We start from the raw sequence: 19346 nt of genomic DNA, 5'->3' as shown, positions 1-19346 counted from the left end.
CAGAAGTGTTCCTCTAGGGAAAGGCCCCCTTTCCCATCCCTGACCTCTGCCCCCAGTCGTGAGGTCTCCCTGTACCCCAAGCTCACGATCTCGGGCTTATTTTTACTTCATTTTCCTTCACCAGGTGGGGGGGGGGGCGTGTTATAACGGGAAAAGCATAGGCTTTGGACTTAGACCTGGTTTCAGACCCCAGCTTCATCACTTACTAGTTTTATGACCAACATCTAATTGCTTAATCTCTGTAAACACCAATTTCTTCATTTATAAAATAAAGGTGATTATATTTACCACAGGCTATAAAGATGAACGAGGTGGCCTGCAAAGGTGACCATCACAGAGTAGGCCCCCCACAGGCTTAACAGATTGCCAGGGCATCCTGTTCACAGCTGCTAGAGTCATCTTCCTCAGGGACATTTCTGCCTTGGTTAGAGACCCTTCACTGTGTCTTCAGTCCCTACTTTGTCAGCTGCAATGCCTAGTCTGTAGGAGGGACTCAATAAATAGCACATAATGGCTTCCGATAGACAGACTCTGACTCTGGGGACCCTTCCAGACCCTCTCCCACATTGCCCATTGCACTCTAATTGCCCGTGGCTTCCTCACACAGATCTTCCTCTCCTTCCCCACTGCCACTCCCTTATGACTTATTTGACCTGTCGCATAACTTTTACCTCTCACCTTCTGACTTGATGCTCCCCTTTCATTGTCCACTCCTCCAAGATCACCTCTAAAGTTCTCAACAGCCTCCAGTTGACCCTCCAAGGCTTACCATTTTCATCTGTGCTTCTGACTTGTACCGCTCGCCCAGCGGCATTGATTGAGCATTTGTTATGTGCAAGGCACCGAGCCTCATCTGCCATGGGCAGTCCATTTCCCCTAACCAAATGCATCGTAGGAGTCCCTTGAAAACTGTTCTCAGCTCTTGCTTGTAAAATGGGAGCACTGCCCATTTGACTCAGAGGCTTGTTGTAAGGAATACATGAAACCTCAGATGATAAAAATGCTTTGAGGAGTTCTAAGCAATATATAAATAGCGGGTGGTATTTGAAAAATAGCTACCATTTATTGAGCATCTACTGGGTATAAACAAAGGCAGTAAACATCTTTGTGGTAGTTAAACATCAGATTCCATTTGATTCTAACTTCTCTAGTATGTATTACCATTTATAGAACAGGAAATCAACATTCAGAGAGGTTAAACAATTTGTCTAAGGCTGCACAGCCTGTAGTTGGCAGAGCCAATATTCAAAGCAGATGTCTGACTCTCAAACCCATGCCTTTAGCTACTTATGCTGCACTACCTATCATCCCTCTGCCAAGCATGGGGTAGTTTCCTTTTTAATGCTCCAAACTGCCTGGTAAGGAATCCCGCTCACAGAGGATATTTGTAGTTTTGCCAGGTGGCTGCAGAGCAGGCCTAAAGACATGAAGGCGTAGGTGGACCACCACAGAGAGGCCTGCAGTTGGCAGCCCTGATTTTATAACCCAGTTTCACCTTACAGAGAAATTTCCCTTCCCTCTACTTCCCCTCTTGCATTTCTCCCAACCAGCAGCCGAGACGGGCTGCAGCAGGGAAAATTCACGTGTCTATTGCTTTCCGCTTTCCTAGAAGGCGCTTCCCTGTCTGTGTGTATCAGACTCTGGCCTCTAGAGTCCACCTCGATCTCAGTTACTCCCTGATTACATGAGACATCTTTGGAGATGAGCGGCCTCCTGAGGGTGCCAGCATCATTTAGACCTAACCTAAAATTGCCTCCTCTTCTGGCTTTTCTCCCAGAAACACCCCGGTTTCAGCTGTACGGGATGCCCTACAGGTTCCTGATTGCACCTTGGTGTTTTATACCTCCAAGTCTTCCCACACGCCATTCCCTTTGTCACATTCCTGACTCTGAATGGTGCTAAACGCTTCCTTCACCTGGGAAGTCTTCTTTGGTCCCCTTCCCAAGCCAAATCCTCTTTTCTGTTCTCAGCATTCGGTTCTTATCTCCTATCATAACATTTACCAAGTTATGCCGAGAGAATCTATTTACCAGCTGTCTCTTTCACTCAACTGTTATCTATTCCAGGGACCATGTTCTAGTCAGCACCAAACATAGTACTTGGTCTGTAGTGGGTGCTTAGTAATGTTTGTTGAGTGACTGAATGGTTGCAAGTATCTCTTCATTTCACTTTCTAAACCTTGAACAGTAGCGGGTAGTAAAAAGTTGTGTCATTCCTCTCTCACAGGCACCCTCCCCTCACAATATTCCCACAGCTCCAAACTCTAATCAGTTATTAGCTAGGATGCTTACAGGGCCCATATATTTGGGGACAAGAGTCCCAGCATTTCTGGGACAGTGGGCCCTCTCCTGCATACTTGAAGCCTTGAGATCAATGGAGATCTACTATTGATAAGTTGACAGTGGATGCAGTGAAGGGGCGTGTCAGTAATCCCCTCACAGTCAGCAGCCCTCCCCCTGAAGGACCTTAATCCCCTTGTTGCTAACAGCCAGTGGTTGGGGAACAGTGAATTGCCTCTTCAGATTCTAAGGAGGCTGTTCAAGGTTAGAGCACCAGACTGTTCCCTGGAGTCCCTCCTTTTAGCTGCGCCCTAATTCCTGCAGCCCCAAGCCTGCCCCTCCCCTGCTCCGTAACAGAAGGGGCTGGTGAAGCCTTCCAAAGCTGTGGCTGAGGTCTCAGGGAAACAACCCTTTGATACTTAGAAGTGATGAACTTTCCAGCAATGGGAGGAGGGAGCCAGAATGGGTGCAGGGGAGAAATGAAACTATTGGACCTTAGGCAAAAAATAAGAAGGTCCAGAGAGATTTCTGTGCACTAATTTCACAAACAGGTATGCCCATTCTAGCTGTGGGGAAGAGGGATGTGGCCCCTCTAGTACCAGGGCTTCAATGGGAAACGCCCTCCTTCGCCACCCCACACTGAGCTGGGGGCTGGGAGAAGGGGAATTCACTGATCTTACCGAGATCAGCAGCAAACATTTGCTAAGCACCTACAAACGTGTAGCATATTATGTTGGACAATACAGAATATAAAAGAAACATAAAAACCTTCCAGTTGAATTACAGCCATTTTTAAATTTTTTTTAGAAAAGAAACATAAGATGTCTTTGACTGAAAACCCATGCCGTCTGGTTAGATGGATAGGAAATGAACACACAAAAGAATGAAAGTATTCCCATCTAATTTAATCTAAGACACCACTGAATGTAAGAGGCACCATTATTTTTTTAACTCAGAAAGAAAAGCACAGCCAATTAAACCCACATTAACTGTACATGGATCCCAATTAAAGAGGTTAACATGGGAGGTGGGGGAGACGATTGATTTTTAAGAATCAAGAATACCTATACAAGAGTACATGTTAAATCGTGAGCAAATCAAACAGACAATAAAAGCATTCAGGAATTCTGAGGGAACTGCACAAGAGGGGGTTCAGGCAAAGCGGGAGAAAACAGGGGCTGGGCCTGGCCAGGGAAGCTGTGCCTTGGGTCAGAAGGAGGGCGCTCCAGGAAGCCGACGCCCTGAAACTGAAGCCAAAGATGCACAAGGGGGTGCGATGTTTTATGGACAAGGAGCTGCGCCGTTAGGGTGGGCTGAAGGTTAGTGCGATAAGGTAGTGAGCAGAGGTTGGACGGGAGGAAGGCCTTCCATAAACCAGACGCTGGTAAGACCAAAATGGTCTGTGGGGTTGCACCCATCTCATCCCTGTTCTGGCTCTGGAAGGGACAAGTTTTATGTAGCAAACCAGCTGGAACCCCACCATGTTTGTCACTCACTCATTCATTCATTCATTCAGCAATACTGATTGAGCATCTGCTAAATTCAAAGTGCTTTGGAGGAAACAAATGAATCATGTCAATGCTGCCCACTAAAGGAGATATTGTTTACTATCTCTGAGACAGGTGTTGCCATGACCCCCGTTTTAAAGTTGAGGACACAGGTGCAGAGAGGGCAGGTAACTTGCCAGCCTCCTCCTCTGGTCAGTGGCAGAGCTGGGATTCAAATCCAAGCATCCTGACCTAGAGCCCTCATTGCTGGAGACGCTGTTCCCGAGGGCAGTGCAAAGCAGAACCCTCGAGCAGCTCAGAGATGGGGCAGTCCTGCTGGCTGCAAGAGCAGAGGAAGGGTGACAAGGATTTGATTTGTGGCACTCTAGACAGCATGAGACAAGACATAAACTCCATACAGGGGACAGTGAGCAGTAAAGATTTCTCGGATCAAAGAAATTATAGAAATAAAAGGCTTGTTTGTGTTGTAAAAAGATCTTGAATGTCAGGGGCTTTAGACAACTGCGAACTAAGAAGAATCCCCGATGGCTTCTAATCGGGGATCAGATCTGTGCACTAGGAAGAGTAATTTGCAATCCTCTGTAAGGTGGGCCATAAAAAGAAAAAACTGGAATCAGAAAGACCCATTAGAAGGTTATTGCAATACTCGAGATAAAAGGACTTTTGACCCAGGCTAATGCTGCAGTTAATTCATGGTATTTGTTTTTTATTAACCTCAAAAGGATGTATACTCCACCCAAAATACATTAGGGTCTTTGACCTATGAATTATCTAAGCTTTCATAAGCTTTTGTTTACAACCTTGGCATATTCTAGCATCATTTGTTCTAAAACAATTGCCTTTGGTTTTCCACTAGCAGCACAGGATGGGGGAGAGAGTGGGATTGGAGGGGAGGCCCAGGGATGGAGGGCCAGGAGGCCAGCAGTCACCTTTCCCAATCTTGGTAAACAAACATGTATTGTCCCTAATTTTTTCTCTCTAACCTTTTTTCCCCTACCTTACAAATCCTGAATTTTAAACTGTTTTCCTGTGATAGCCACCCCCATCAAATTGTAAACCTGGAAGAGACTTGTGTGATCACCTAGGCCAAGCCTCATGTTTCACAGATAAAACTCTGAAGCCCTGAGAAGGAAAGGGACCCATCTCAGGCTACACAGCCAGTGAGTGGTAGGACGTGCCTCTGATCCTCTTAGCTCCTCTGACCTGCACCATCTCTGGCTCTCGCCTCAGATGGGCAGGCAGCCCCTAGAGTGACTCCATTCCTGAGCCGGGAATTTGTGACTTTGTAATAAGAGAGAAAATGTTTTACTCGAGTTTTCAGTGGGGATGAGCATCATTCTGCAGATCTCTTTGGCCGCTAGAGTCTAACAGGGCACAGGGTGGCATCTGCAGTATTTCAGGTGCCTCATCAACAGTTGTCTTAAAAGTTCCTGACTGTGAAGGGAAGTTTGCCTGCTGGACTGTCGTCCCCTGATTAAGTTTCGAGCTATTCAGTGTGGAATTAGGAGACAAGGCTTTTTGGTTGGGGTCAGGGGCAACTTACCACCAAATGCCTACTGGCAGTTTCCATTCGGATGTTCCACCATCACCTGAAACCCAACATTTCTTTCAAAACCTTATCACCATTGGAGTGATAAGGTTTCCCTTTCATCACTCACTGACATCCAGACTGTAGCCTTGTGGGCCACCCATATTCCCTCCCTCTCTGCCTCCAGCAGTCAGTCACCGAGGGCCACTTGGTCTTTCCTTAATGCCTCTTGTTTCTGGCTCTCCTTTCCACTCCTATGGGCGTTCTGCTTGGAGCTCTGCTGGACTGTGATGACGTAGCTGGAAACTTGCATGCGTATAGACAAAATTCAAGAAAGAAGGTATCTCCCCCCACCCAGTTTGAAATCCGCTTCCTTTGCCCCTGTGAGCATCACAGGATCCTTTTTAAACAGCTCACGATCCAGAATTTTCCTTCATCCTCACTGGCTGGGAGCCTTTGGTAGAAATCCACTTGTGAGTGCCCAGCTGTGGCCCTCTGTGCCTGTGTGGCGCCACTTGTCCCTGCTGGCTCTCCAGCTGTGGCAGTCTCTGTGCAGGGCCGCCTTTAAAGGACAAATTCAGCTGAGCCGGGGCCAGGGGCAACTTACCACCAAATGTCTACCGGCAATTTCCTCCCCCTCACGCGAACGGGCCTGGATGCCGCTAGACGGAGAGCGAGCCGGTGAGGACAGCTGATTTCCGAGGGAATTTCCTGCTGCCCTGCTGTATAGAAGGGCATGAGCTAGGCCCTGAAGGGAGGGTCAAGGTGTAAGAATGGGGGGGACCTCAAACAATCAGCCTGGATGAAATGGACAGCGAAAGGCCGCAGCCAGTGGCAACAAATGAATTCACTCCAGGAAAGTAAGTTTACTTACTTAGCACCCACTAATGTCAGGCACGAGGTTCTGGATAGAGATACATGACAGTTTTGACTCCAAGGGGTACATGGTCTGGAAGGGAAGGTACCTGAGAACAATTACAGTCCACTGTAATACAGCTTATTAGGATAGAGGTAAGCCTGAGAAATTTTGGGAGTCCAAGCCAGGACTGAAATAATAATTTTAATTATAGCTAGAAATGATTGGCCAGGGCTGGGGGCCGGGCACTGTGCTGCACATATCACGTCATTGTCTCTCATTTTATTTGCACAGTGTTTTTTCTTATTTCATCCTTACGACAGCTTTCTGGGTAGGAACTATTTTTATTTCAAGTCTTTAGACAAGGAAGCTGAGGCCCCAAGAGGTTAAGCACCCGGCCCAAGGTCCCATAGTATGTAACAGGAGGACCTGGTGGCCCCGCCCTGGTCTGCCTCCTGCCACAGCCTGAGGCCCACTGTGTGCAACTGGCGCTTCCTGGAGGAGGCCAGCCTGAGCAGAGCCAGAGGGTGAGCAAGAGGTAGCCAGGCAGAGCTGGGGGGCGGTGGGGCACTGCCTGTATTGAAGGCATGGAAAAAAAACAAGCAAAGGGTTTGGAGGAGAGAGAGCATGGCACACTGAAGAACCCAGTGTTTCTCTGAACAGCTGGAATGATCAAAGAAGGCTTCACAAAGGAGGTGAGTTTTGCATTGGGCTGTGAGGGACAGCCAAGGGTCCAGTGTTGGGAGGAAAGCAAGAAAACAGAGAAAATCAGGCCATGGCAATGACCAAGCCAAGCCCTAGGTGAAAGGTGAAAGCAAGCGACACTGACTTTGGGCAGCCTTCTTTATGTGGATGTGGGAGGGGCACAGCTGGGGGACATAGCAGAAGACAAGGTCAAGCCATGCCACCTGCCCTGGTCTTTCCCCTTCAGCCTATGCCCAGCTGCAGCCACACCAGCTCCTCTCGCAGCCGCCTTCAAAGCACCTGCAGCCCCAGTTTGTGATCCAGCAGCAGCAGCAGCCAGCACAGCAGCAGCAGCCCCAGCAACCACGGCCCACCCTCCAAGCCCAGTCCCACCCCCAGCTCGCCTCAGTCCCTCCGAGCCTGGCCCTGCAGCCCAGCCCCGAAGCCCATGCCATGCCTCTAGGCCCAGTTACATCCACCCTGCCTCTCCAGTGCCCCACCGCCAACCTGCACAAGCCTTGCAGCGCACAGCATTGCCGCCCTTCCACACCAGACGCTGGGCCTCACAATGGATATCCCGAGGGCCTGTCCCACACCCCTCAGCGCAGGTTCCAGCACGCCTCCACAGTCATCCTACAGCTCCAGCCTGCTTCACCAGTGGTGAGTGAGACGATCCCAAGGCTCAGGGAACAAGCGGGGGTGCACGGCTCAGGTAATCCCACAGCCCACGTTGGGATGCGTTTCTGGGCGGGCTGAGTGGTGAAGTCGTCTCTGCGAAATCCGAGAAAGAGGGGCCCCTCTCTCTTATGGGGCTGGCTAAATCTTAATGTCCTTGCCTTCTACCCAGCTCCACAGAGACAGGGCAAGTGTCCAGAATGTAAAGGCAGTTCACAAGAAGATCACCTCTGTCCTGTCCCTTAACAGCCCCAGCAGTGCACCCCAGATGACTGGAAGGAAGTGGTACCGGGGGAAAAGAGTGTGCCTGAGGCTCGGTCCGGCCCATCACCGCATCAGCAAGCCATCGTCACTGCCATGCCCGGTGGCCTGCCCGTACCCAGGAGCCCTAACATCCAGCAGTCCCCAGCTCACGGTATGAAGTGTAGTGGGGCCCTTGGGGGAGGGAGAGAGTTGGCCTTTCTTGCCATCCCCTGGCACATAACACTTGGGCATCTAGAATGGAAGGGGAAGCCCAAAGAGGCAACGAAGAAGCTGGGTAGGTAAAAATGGAGGGAAGAGAAGATGAACCAGGGATAAAGAAAGGGGACACAAAGTATACGGGTAGAAGGGTAGAGAAAGAAAAGGAGAGTTGAGTTCTAGACATTCACATGCCAGTTGGGGCGTTCAGGCAGGTATCCGATTGTCTCAGTTCTCTGCTTCGTTTGGCATGAGAGGGAGTTCTTGACGTTGGAAATATGAGATGGCTGTGTAGCTCAAAGATAGGGAAATAAATGCCTAGGGGGACTCAGAATGAGTTCAGCTCATGGGAAGCTTCTTTGAAGGAACAGTGCTCAGCTCTGGGATCCCATCTGTCTGCCTGTGAGTGTCCAGGAACAAGTGGACTTTTCCATGACCTGGGTTTCAGGAGACTCTGCTGGATCCCTCCACCCTGATGGGAGAGTCACAGCAGTAGCTTTGCCTTTGCAGCAATCCATTTGCTTTCCTTCCCTCTCTGCCAGTGTGCACAGCAATCTTGGCCCAGATTTCAGTGACATTCTGAGCCATTTGCTGCCTACAACTCAGGGAGGCAGTTCCTGTCACTGGACTGTGTGCTGGGCGGGGGTGGGGAGAGCCAACAGAAGAGAGTTTGGAAACTAAAGAAGGAGAAATGAGAAGAATAGTACGTTAGAACAAAGTAGGGGGAAAGATTATACATGTCCTTGAATGAATGGAGGATGGGATCAAGGAAAAGGAAAGCAAAGGACTATGGAGAAAGAACCTTAGAAAAATGAGGACAGGAAGGAGGTCGTTGTTCTCTGGGCTCTTGCAAGATAAGGGCCCCTGCCCAGCCGGGCGTGGCTTAGCGGTTGAGCATCGACCTAGGATCCAGGAGATCGGGGTTCGATTCCCGGTCAGGGCACATGCCTGGGTTGCGGGCTAGGCAGACGATCAATGACTCATCATTGATGTTTCTATCTCTCTCTCTCCCCCTCCTTTCCTCTCTCTGAAATCAATAAAGATATATTTAAGAAAAAAAAAAAAAAAAAGGTAAGGGCCCATCATTCTGAAAAGCAGCCACTCCATTGTGGAATTTCTCTAGTTATCAGAAGGTCACTCTTCAAACTAAGCCCAATCTGCTCCCAGGGAACTTCCAGCACTGGTTGTGATCCTATCTTGTGAACTGTGACAGGGTCCATCTCCCACAGTGTTTGTAGACAGGTATCATGTCTCTTTCCTCTCCCTCCCATTAAAAAAAAAAGAAAGAAAATCTCCAAGCTAAGGGCTGAGACTTTTTTTCAATTTTTTACCTATTACATTTCAAGACCTCCCATTTGCACTGTTCTGATCATTCTTGTCTAGGCACTTTCCACCTTTTCATGAATTCTCTTAAAGTATGATCCCCAAAATTAAGCACCTTAATTCCAAATATAAAATACCACTAGTCACCACAGGTGAGCACCTGGCCTTAGCTGTGTAAGCCCTTCAAGGGGCAGGACTGTTTTCCAGATCTGCATGGTATGGTGGGAGGAACTAAAATTTGCTGAACACCTACTACGTGCCAAGTACTGTTCTAAGTTTTCCTTTACCCATGATAATAACACTGAGAAAGAAACAGCACTGTCCCCATTATTCAGAGGAGGAAGAAAGCTTAAAGAAGCTCCAGGCCCTGCCACTATGAAAGGGCAGCACGATGACTCTGGCTGCAAGTGTAATTCCCTCGCCTCCCTTCACCAGGACTGTGCGCCCATGGCCCCATACTGACTGCTCCGGCCAGAGGAATGATACTGTTGGGTTGCAGAGCACTGTGTCACCTGAATTCCAGAGGGTTGGGTCTGTTTTTTTGTTACTGCTTTTGTTTCTGAGGGTTTTTTTTTACACGAGTCCCTATCATTCCGGGTCTCCCAAGTCTCAAACTTGTACAATTTATATTTGGAGCCAAAGTATAGTTAATTACAGGTGTTAAATGTTATCTTGTGAATTTAGCCCAGAGTTACAGCCTAGCGAGAAAATGACAAGAGTTAATAGCTATCACTTGCTGGGGCCTCTTTGCCAAGCTCTGCATGTATTTCCTCATTTAATCCTGACAGTAACCCTCTGAAGCAGGAACTCTTATCATCCCCATTTTAACAGAAAGAAAACTGAGGCCCAGAGAGAATACGTGGTGGGGCAGAAATGTTTCATATCTGAATTTTGTTATTCATTATACTAACTCCTCTGCTTGACTTTGCCATCTGTAAATTTATATAGTATATTTTCTTTGTCTTTAACCAATTTGCTGATAGAAATACTGACTAGGACCCAACTGAGGACACATGCCCTGTCTACAGGTTGGTGATAAGCAACATTCTTTGTTCAAGTATTTGTTTTCCAACAACCCCTAAATGAACTGACATTTGCCTACCTTTCTCCATCTGTCTACAGAGCTCTTGAAAATCTCTTTCTGTAATCTAATTAAGGTGATATACACATAATAGGCATCCTTCTCCAGAGGTACTGTCTAATGAGAGAAGTAAGCTTTGCACAGTGGAAACAGTTGTCAACCACCTGACATTTAACTGTATAACCATTCTGTATGTGTTTGAATGCCTGCTCTGTGCAAAGCACTGAAGGATGGGAGGTAATGCAGAGAGAAAAGGTCTGTATCCTACCTTCAAGGAGCTTGAGGTCTGCTGGAAAAGATGATAAATGCACAGGGGAAAAAACATATACAATAAAAACTAAAATGTGATAAATGCCATAGAAGGATTATAGGTAAGTGCTATAAGGGGGGAAAGTTACTAGCAAGTACAGATTACCAGGATAGACTGCGAAGAGGAAGTGGCATTCTAGAGCAGGGGTTAGCAAACTATATGCCCCAAGGGCCAAATTCATCACATCACCAGTTTGGCTTTTTCTTTTTTTAATCCTCACCTGAGGACATGCTTAGAGAGAGGAAGAGGGAATAGAATCATGGATCAATGTCTTCCGTACGCACCCCTACTGGGGATCGAACCCACAACCTGGGTATGTGCCCTGACTGGGAATCAAACCAGCAACTTTTCAGTACACAGATTATGCTCAACCAACTTAGCCACTCCGACCGGGCACATTACCAGTTTTTGTACAGCCCACAAGTTGATGGTTTTTACATGTTAAGATGTTTAAGAATAAAAAGAACAGTACTTCATGATACATGAAAATTATATGAAATCCAAATTTTGGTGTCCTAAGTAAAGTTTTATTGGAGCATAGCCACATGTATTCATGGACATATTGTCTGTGGTTGCTTTCCTGCTACAACAGCAGAGCTGAGTAGTTGCAACAGAAGCCATATGGCCTGCAAAGTCTAAAATATTTACTATCTGGTCTCTTACAGAAGAAGTTTGTTGACCACTGTTCTTGATTCTAGATCTTGAAGGACCTGGATATGCAGAGTTGGGGAAAGGGCACTCCAGGAGGGAGTAGTGGAAGCAAAGGTAGGGAGTCAGGGAAGTGTGGGCTTGTTTGGAGAATAGAGAGAGAAGTTGTGTATTTGATCCTATGTTACCTTCTTTTGTGAAACAAAATATAAGTGTAAGAAATGTAAAGGCAGATATGTGAATATTAATGAAAGAAGGCTTTGAAAATGTGAAAAATACTAGAGGGGAAAGAAAGGGAATGGGGAAAAGAGAAAGGGGATGAAGTAAACAAATGTAAAACGTGGGAACAAAGAAAAAGGAATGTGGGAGACCTGACGGGAAAAGAGAGAGAATATGAATGCTTAAGTGAAAAGGCAAGGAGAAAGGGAAATGCTGGGAATAAAGAGAAGTCGGTCATGGAGAGATTCCTGTTGTCTACTCAGCACAAAGCTGGGAGGGGGCGGTGAAACCTGTGATTCACGTATGTCTTTTGTATCCCCCACAGCTCCTAGTATCTACTGAATGAATGTACTTCGCCGTGACAATTCCGTTTAAACCAGTGTGGTTTAGGAAGAGAAGTAACATTTATTGGGCTCCAACTGTGTGCCAGGCACTGCTGGCAATTTGCATACATGTCCTCAGTTGACCTCGCAGGAAGCCCAGAGCAGGCGGTCTCCGGCTTACGGAGGCGCAGCAGGGTCACTTTGGTCGTTACTTGACCTCCCTGAGCCTCAGTCCCAGCGGGGAGGATAATGGCTCCGTGCAGGGTTATTGCGAACACAGTGCGGGCGCGTGGAGCCTGGCACGGAAAGCACGCAACTCCTGGCAGTTCTTGTTATCGCCGCCGCATTGGCCGAGGCGGGAGCCCAGGCCCCCCGCCGCCGGAGCTTTCGTGGCGTCGCGCGCGCCTCCCCAAACCGAAAGCAGGCGTCCCTAACCCGCCGTGGGCCCCGCCGTGGGCCCCGCCGCGTCCCCCGGAGGGCGCCGGTCCCGCCGGCGCGACCGCACAAAGGAAGCGCGCGGCCCGGTTTCCGCGCTGGCGCCCCGCCCCCCGGAGGCCCCGCCCCGCCCCGCGCGGCCCAGGCCCCGCCCCGCGCCTCACCCCGCCCCCGGCGGAGGCGGCCGTGGGAGCCCGGCCGGGACGCGCCGCATTGTCTCCGCGGCGGCTGCAGCCCTCGAGCGCCCGCCGCGCGCGCGCGCAATCCGGCCGTTGCCCGCGCCCCTGCCCCGGCCTCGCGCCCCCGCCGCCCTTTGTTGACGCCGGCCCGGCCGGTGCGGTCGGATGCGCCGCGGCAGCCCCGGGCCCCGGCTCGGAGGCTCCCGGCGGAGAGGAGGCGGCCCGCCCGGGCCCGGGACCCCGCGCGAGGCGGCGCCCGGCCGAGGGGCTGCGTAGGCCCCGCCCGGCCAGGCCCAGCCGGGCCCTGGACAGGTCAGTGCCCGTGCGGGGGAGGGGTTCTCGCCAAGAGGGGGTCGTCGGCCCGCGCTCGTCGCGCTGGAAACCGGGCACCGCCCTCCGGTGCCACTCCCGGCCCGGGCCTACTCGGCTGCCAGGCCGTGCCAGCCCGCGACTCTCGCCCTCCGGGCGCCTGGGTGGTGTCCTGCGCCTCCCTCCCTCGTCGGGGACCCTGCCCGTCCGCACTCCCCCGGAAGCCGCCGTGTCAGCCCGGCGTGCCAAACGCTTCCGCGTGTCCCGCGCCTGCCCCGGGTCCCCGCACCCCCCCGGACAGCGGTTTACCGGGCGGACGGCCGTGTAAGGGGCCAGGCTGCTGGCCCCTGGTGTACTCCATCGACGGCGACTCCTGTCTGGAGGGCCCGAGGCTTCGCTGGAGAGTTTTGTTTTTAATCTAGTTCAGTCTCACGAGGTTTTTAATTGGATGGAAAGGGACAAGCTGTTCTGTGTCTGTGCGCTCTTCCATTTTTAGAAGAGCGTTTTCTCCCAGACCAAATGAAGGTGTACTAATATTGTTAATCCTTTACACTGAAATCGGGATTCGTGAGATTTTCTATTTAAATTGAAGGGTACAGAGGGAATAATTTGCCCAAGGTCAGGTTGCAAAGTAATGGTGAAGCTGCAGTGTGAACTCGCATCAGGCTGTGCCAGTGATACCCTCACCATCCCTCCCCCGCCCGCCTGATACCTGGACTGATTTCACTGACATACTTTCAGTTATGATCAACTTTCTTTTCCTTCCTGCTCCATACCTAGAATGTTTACCTCCTTCCTCTGTTATTTTTCCTGCTTTACAAACCAGTGACAGCCTTCCCCCTTCCTATCTCCCATTCTAAATCTTTAATCCCCTCCTATTAGCATATTGGGCCCACAGGATCCTTGTAGTGAAATAAGCTACCGACCTAAATCCGCCATATGTCCTCGATTTTTCTAGGACAGCCCCAATTTAAAATATTCCATCTATTGTCTATCAGCCTGTGTGTCTCGATTTTGGTTTAGAAAATAGTCACTTTAACTGTATCTACCATGCTGTCCTGGCCTTTTCCAGCCATTTGGCTCTAGGGCATAACTGGGTAATCCAATTATCATTCACCTGGGATTTTTCTTCCCCTTCTGAGTCAACCCAAATGTTGGAACTGCCGGGATTTCTAGGCGAGTATGACTAGTACAGGCTAATGAAGCAAGGAAATGCCTTATTACTCCTTTATTTCTCCCCCCCTGCCCTCCCCATCTTTTATACCAGTGCAGGGCAGCAGACCTGTGGCAGTATCTGTTGATTGAGGCCTTGGTTTAGGTCACAAGGGATGCAGGGCTTTCTATCATTTTTCATTTTTACTCTAGAATAGAAAGTAACTTACTGGGTTGGTTATAGGGCAAGAGATTCTGTCTTGAGTCTTAAGATACCAGCACAGCTAAGTAGTTTTGGTTTCATTCAGTTAGGTTTAATACATCTCTATTAGGCTTCTGCTTCATATAAAGAAAACACTGTCTTAGGCACTGTGGAAAATATAAAAGCAATTTCCCCACACAGCCCCCAACATCAGGATCTATATTTGGAAATACCCACACTTTTGAATCATCTGATAAACTGTGTTTTCCACTGTTTTTGTACCTAAGTTCTAGTCCCTGGAAGGCGGGAACCAGAGCTTCTGGCTTGGCTCATTCTCAAGGGCTGGCTTGTTTCACAGAGGGTCCAGCAGATGGGTAGTGTGCTCTTTTGGCACCTGCCCTTTCCAGGCACTCTTCATCACGTGCTCTGCCTCTCAGCCCACCCAAGATCTGTTTCCATACTCACTGGGGAAAATAAATGCCTTTTTTTCTCCAGCCTTAAACTTGAGAAAGTAGGCAGTTTCTTAGTCCACTTTTCTGTTCTTGAGTTGATTTCTCAGTTATCCAGTTGCATTATATGTATTTTTAATCCTCACCTGAGGATATGTTCTTACTGGTTTTTAGAGGGAGAGGAAGGGTGGGGGGAGAGAAACATCAATGTGAAAGAGAAACATCTATCTGTTGCCTCCTGTATGCTCCCTGACCGGGAATTGAACTCGCTACCTTTTGGTGGATGGGATGATGCTCCAACCGAGTGAGCCAGCTGGCCAGGGGGTCCAGCTGCATTTGCAAGAGCAGCCTCTCCTGTCCTCACCCACTTCTTTATTTTTTTAAGCTGTTGTTTTACTAATATGTGGCACATAGATGCTTAGTGAATATTGGTGTTTCCTCATGTTGTCTCCTCCCAGCCCTTGCAACCTCTCTTCCAGGTCCTGGCTTAATTTCTAATTTACCTTGTCAAGTGCACTCAATATATATTATTTCCACTTTCCTTAAAGTAAGGAGGAAAGGAAACTCCAGCTCTTCTTTCTGTCCAGATAATGATTCCCCAGATAATGCAGGCCTCTTCACTCTGCATTTCAGTGAGGGATCACCTTTTAGGAAGGTGTTTTTAATGCTTCTCCAGACATACCTCCTCTGTCACTAGCTTTCTAGTCTGAGCCAGTTGACCCTGAGACTTCTCTTCCTGCCACCAAGACCCCTTCCCCCACCTGTGACCCTGTGCCTGTTACTTGCTCTGGCTCAACCCCAGAATCCACTCTTTTGCAGACCACATCCGTTTTCCTGCCTTACTCATTTCCTGTCTCAGATGCTTTGGATCCCTTGGTTCTGATTTTCCAGAGGGAGAGAGACTAGACTAAGTGAAGAGGAATAAATAGATAAGTCATCTTATAAATTTGAACTGTAACTGTTCTCGCCTCTGGCCTTGCATGCTCTCACATAGCTTGGCCCTTCCCTGGGTTTGGTAATTTAAGAAAAACAAAAATGAGTTACTGTCTCAGAATCAAGAGCTCTTGAGTGTCTTTTGTGTCTGTTTTTTCCTTTTGTGAGTGTATAAAGAAGATAAAACTTTGACTGCCTTAGACTCTTCCCCCAAGCCTTTGCCGTTCTTTGGTCTGTGGACCTCATGCTAGGCATTTGGTAACCATTTGCTGAATAAAGTTCACCCACTTCCTATGAAAGTCCTTCACTTACAGATAGCATGGAGCAGTGAGCCAAAATAAAATTTAAATTAAAAAACATACACACACAAAAACAAGGAATAGGATGGTGGTTCTAGTTCTGGTGATACTGTTTTGTGTTAATAGGCTTTTTACCAAGGGTTTGGGTTTTTATTTCCCTCTTCTTGAGTCAGTCTAAGTTTATATTAAAATTCCCCCAGCTGTTCGATGCCACTTAATCTCCGGACAGATTTTGTCCCACCCACGAGATTCTCTTCCAGAACTGTACATCTGCTGAGAGCAGGGAAGTGAGCCTCGTGAAGATAGCAGTTTCCCTCTGATTCCTTTTATGGCGTTTTGCACCTGGAAGATGAAGATGGTTTTCTGTGGTCAGGAGGGATCTCACAAAAGTGGTTATAGAGCGATGCTTTTGTGTTTTCCGCCCCCGTGAGAGCGCCGGGTGAGGACTGACTGCCTTACGCAATCAGCCGATGAGTCCTTTGTGCCAGGAACAGAAATGACTCTCTCCACAGTGATTTAGCAACTTGTTTGATGGTGATATCAAAGCTGGACTGCCCCTCAAGGCAGAGGTCTGAACATATGTAGGTTTATGTTTTAAATGTTTTTTCTGGAATGATTGAACCTGCAATGTGAGTCACCAGTTAAAAAGACCAAGTATGTTTTCTGTTAAATTTAAAGTGTACCTGTTTAAAATAACTATTCACAATGAAATAGGTACAGGTTTCATTTTAAGCATTGACTTATTTTAAAATTTCAATTTGAATTACTAGCTACATTAGATCACTGTTTTGATATGTAAAAATACTCTGAGGCAAATCCTCTTTAGCTCAACTTCCTGACATTTTGAGAGACGTTAGGATAATAACCAATTTGTTTATCCAAGAGAGAGTCTTTCAGGTTCTGGACAGTTTCCCACCAGTAATGAAAGTAGAATGTAATTGACATGGTCAAGAAATGGGCTGTTTTATAGCTAATCAATAGTTATGTGATTAAAAATGGTTAGGTTTGGAGATAAAAAATACAGTAGGAAACATAGCATTGATTTAAATAATAAATTGTTGCTCTGTGATTCATTGTAAGACCATCTAGGCCAGCATGGTAAACAATATATTTTTCTTCCCCTTCCAAGTTATTTATAGTTAGTGGAAAAGGGTGTGCTTTCTTATTCTTTGAATCTCCAGATGATTTTTTTAGTTTAGATAAGTCCAAAAGAAGAGCACATCCTCCCTGCATCTGCTAAAGACATGGTTGCCGTTGGACAGGCATCGCCAGCATTCTGAGGTGAATCCAGACGTTGCAGAGAGTCCTCGTTTGCTCTTATGATTTTCTTTAAAGCAAGTATCTGTTTCTTGAATGATTTTCTTCACAGTAAAACTTATTATACCTCCTCCTAAGGAAAAATGTGTTTTAGATGCCATGTCATAACCAGCTCTTCTCTGGTACATGAGAAGGGCCAGGCCGGATACTAAATGTTGAGACTGTTGGCAGGAAAATGAGTTTGTGACTGCTTTGAGTTATTTTTAAAGTTTTAGCTGCATGGCTATTATGTCTCAAATACTATATAATTATCCGTAGTTGGTGATATCTTTAGTGTATTTGAAACCATCCGTATGTGGTCTAAATCCACACCAACTATATTAAGACATTTTTAAACAAAGTAAATGGCACTTTAAATTAATACAAAATCAATGTGAATCAGATACTTTTAAAATGAATTAAGTTCACATTTCTAGGACACCAGTAATCAGTATTAGTCTGTTCTGTCAAATGATTGGTAGCAAAGTAGGGTGAGAGAAAGCTTAGACAGTGGTTGCAGGAAGGAAGGGGAGTAGTGTTTTCCAAGAATAAGAAATTACCAGGAGAATTGATTTGCAAGATAAGTATCATCCAGCCCATTATATAGATAAGATAACTGAGGCTTAGTATTCTCCTTCTCCTCTCTTCCTCCCCCAACCCCAAGACCATTTATCTAAATACTTGTGATCCTGCAGCTGGTAACCAAATAAATATGACATTATATTGGGCCTTTTCTAGTTATAATCCTGAAAACAATTGGGGAATTTACTAAATATTTCTAGGTTTTTTGTAAACTTATAAATCCATCTTCCATGATTTTATCTTTAGCTATAAGAGGCTGGTTTCCTAATCTCTTAGATCTCAGTGAGGTTAACCCTCCTACGTTCAAGTCAGGCCAGTTCCACTGTGTTGTACCTGCATTATCTTAATTCTCATCGAAGCCATATGAGACAAAGATTATACCCCATCTTATAGCTGAGGAAACTGAGGCCTGGAGTAACTTGCCCAGGATTACAAACTAGGATTTAAGCCTAGAGCCTTTCTGATCCCAAAGTGTTAACTGCCATGTAGCACAGCTTCTAAATGTAACCAGTACCAGGCGTTTTCCTTATACTCTGGTATTTACCATAATCTTGCAAGATAGGCAGTATGGTCCTCATTTTTATAGATGAGAAAACTGGGCCTCAGAACAGGTACAAAGTGCTCGAAGCTGCACGTGTGATTGAAGATTGAGCCAGACTGTGAACCCAAATCTCACCAGAGCCAGGGCTCTTTCCACTCTGCCACTCTTCTTTCCTCTCCTGTGATGGTGATGTCTCTCCCATTGGTTGCAGACATTTTCCTTTGAAATCACATCTGCCAGAGCACTGTGACATGAGAACATGTGGGGACCTCCAGCGCAGCATGGGGTACCATGCGATCGTCCCTATTTAAACAGAACTCCTTGGAAACCTTCCCTGATTCCCTGCAGTCAGAGTTAGTGGTTATTCCTGGTGTGTTGACCTGTCCTGTTGGACGTCACCCTGTGGTCCTGCAGGTGCTGCTGCGGTGTTTGATCTGGTTTTAAAGTTGCAGTCCCCGCCTGGCTGGGAAGCAGTCTTGCAGCTGTCTGGAAATCCCCCACGGCTCCCCGTTGTCCTGAACAGCACGGGGGAGGGTGGCTGTTCGCTCCATTGATTCCTTCCTTCATAGCTGGGGGTGGCAGCTTGGAAAACATTCAGCTGTTTACAATTCAGCTTATGTACACTTTAGCTGGGGATTGTGGGTGAGGCAGAAGAGCTGCTCTCTTTGCTCATGTCCTAAAAGACAGCATGAAAGTCAGCTGTATGGTAATGGCTGCCAGTGAGGAGGAGGAGCCCTCCCTGCCAGACGCCTTAACCAGAGTTGCTCAGCCCAGATGCTTAAGATCCGAGAAGCATGCCTGCTCTCCAGTCCTCTTAACCCAGACTCAACAAGGTCATTGTGCAGTGACACTGAGGGCAGGTCTAGGGCCACCTGGCTTGGACCCCCCTTTCATTCTGCTGGCCAGCTCCGAGACTGAAAAGCTCACCACCCCTTTGCTCAGTAAAGCGCCCCCAAGGATCCTCCTGTCAGCCATTACTCCCCTCTCCCGAGAGGTACTTCATATCAGGCTGGTCTTGTTTGCAGAGCCCAGGAAGGTGCCCTGAGGAGCAGAATGGTGGTGGCGTCTGTGTGAGG

The 19346-nt window shown here is 47.8% G+C and overlaps 1 protein-coding gene across 7 annotated transcripts in view; it reads left to right on the top strand.

Annotated features, from left to right (window-relative positions):
* The window catches only part of PHC2 (polyhomeotic homolog 2), a 47255-nt gene that overhangs the window by 12272 nt on the left and 15637 nt on the right, over positions 1-19346 (top strand). For 4 of the 7 annotated variants that reach the window (XM_016218064.2, XM_087820292.1, XM_016218045.2 and 1 more), the window contains 2 exons: positions 7103-7515; positions 7780-7945. In XM_016218064.2, coding sequence (XP_016073550.2) covers positions 7103-7515; positions 7780-7945 — 579 coding nt within the window. Of the gene's footprint in view, positions 1-7102; positions 7516-7779; positions 7946-12730; positions 12820-19346 lie in introns of those variants that run through there. The other 3 variants (XM_087820293.1, XM_016218054.2, XM_087820294.1) reach the window with 3 other exon arrangements.

This window comes from Miniopterus natalensis, chromosome 9, assembly GCF_054644295.1.
Source record: "Miniopterus natalensis isolate mMinNat1 chromosome 9, mMinNat1.hap1, whole genome shotgun sequence".
Lineage (NCBI taxonomy): Eukaryota > Metazoa > Chordata > Mammalia > Chiroptera > Miniopteridae > Miniopterus > Miniopterus natalensis.
This window is presented reverse-complemented; position numbering and strand designations above follow the sequence as displayed.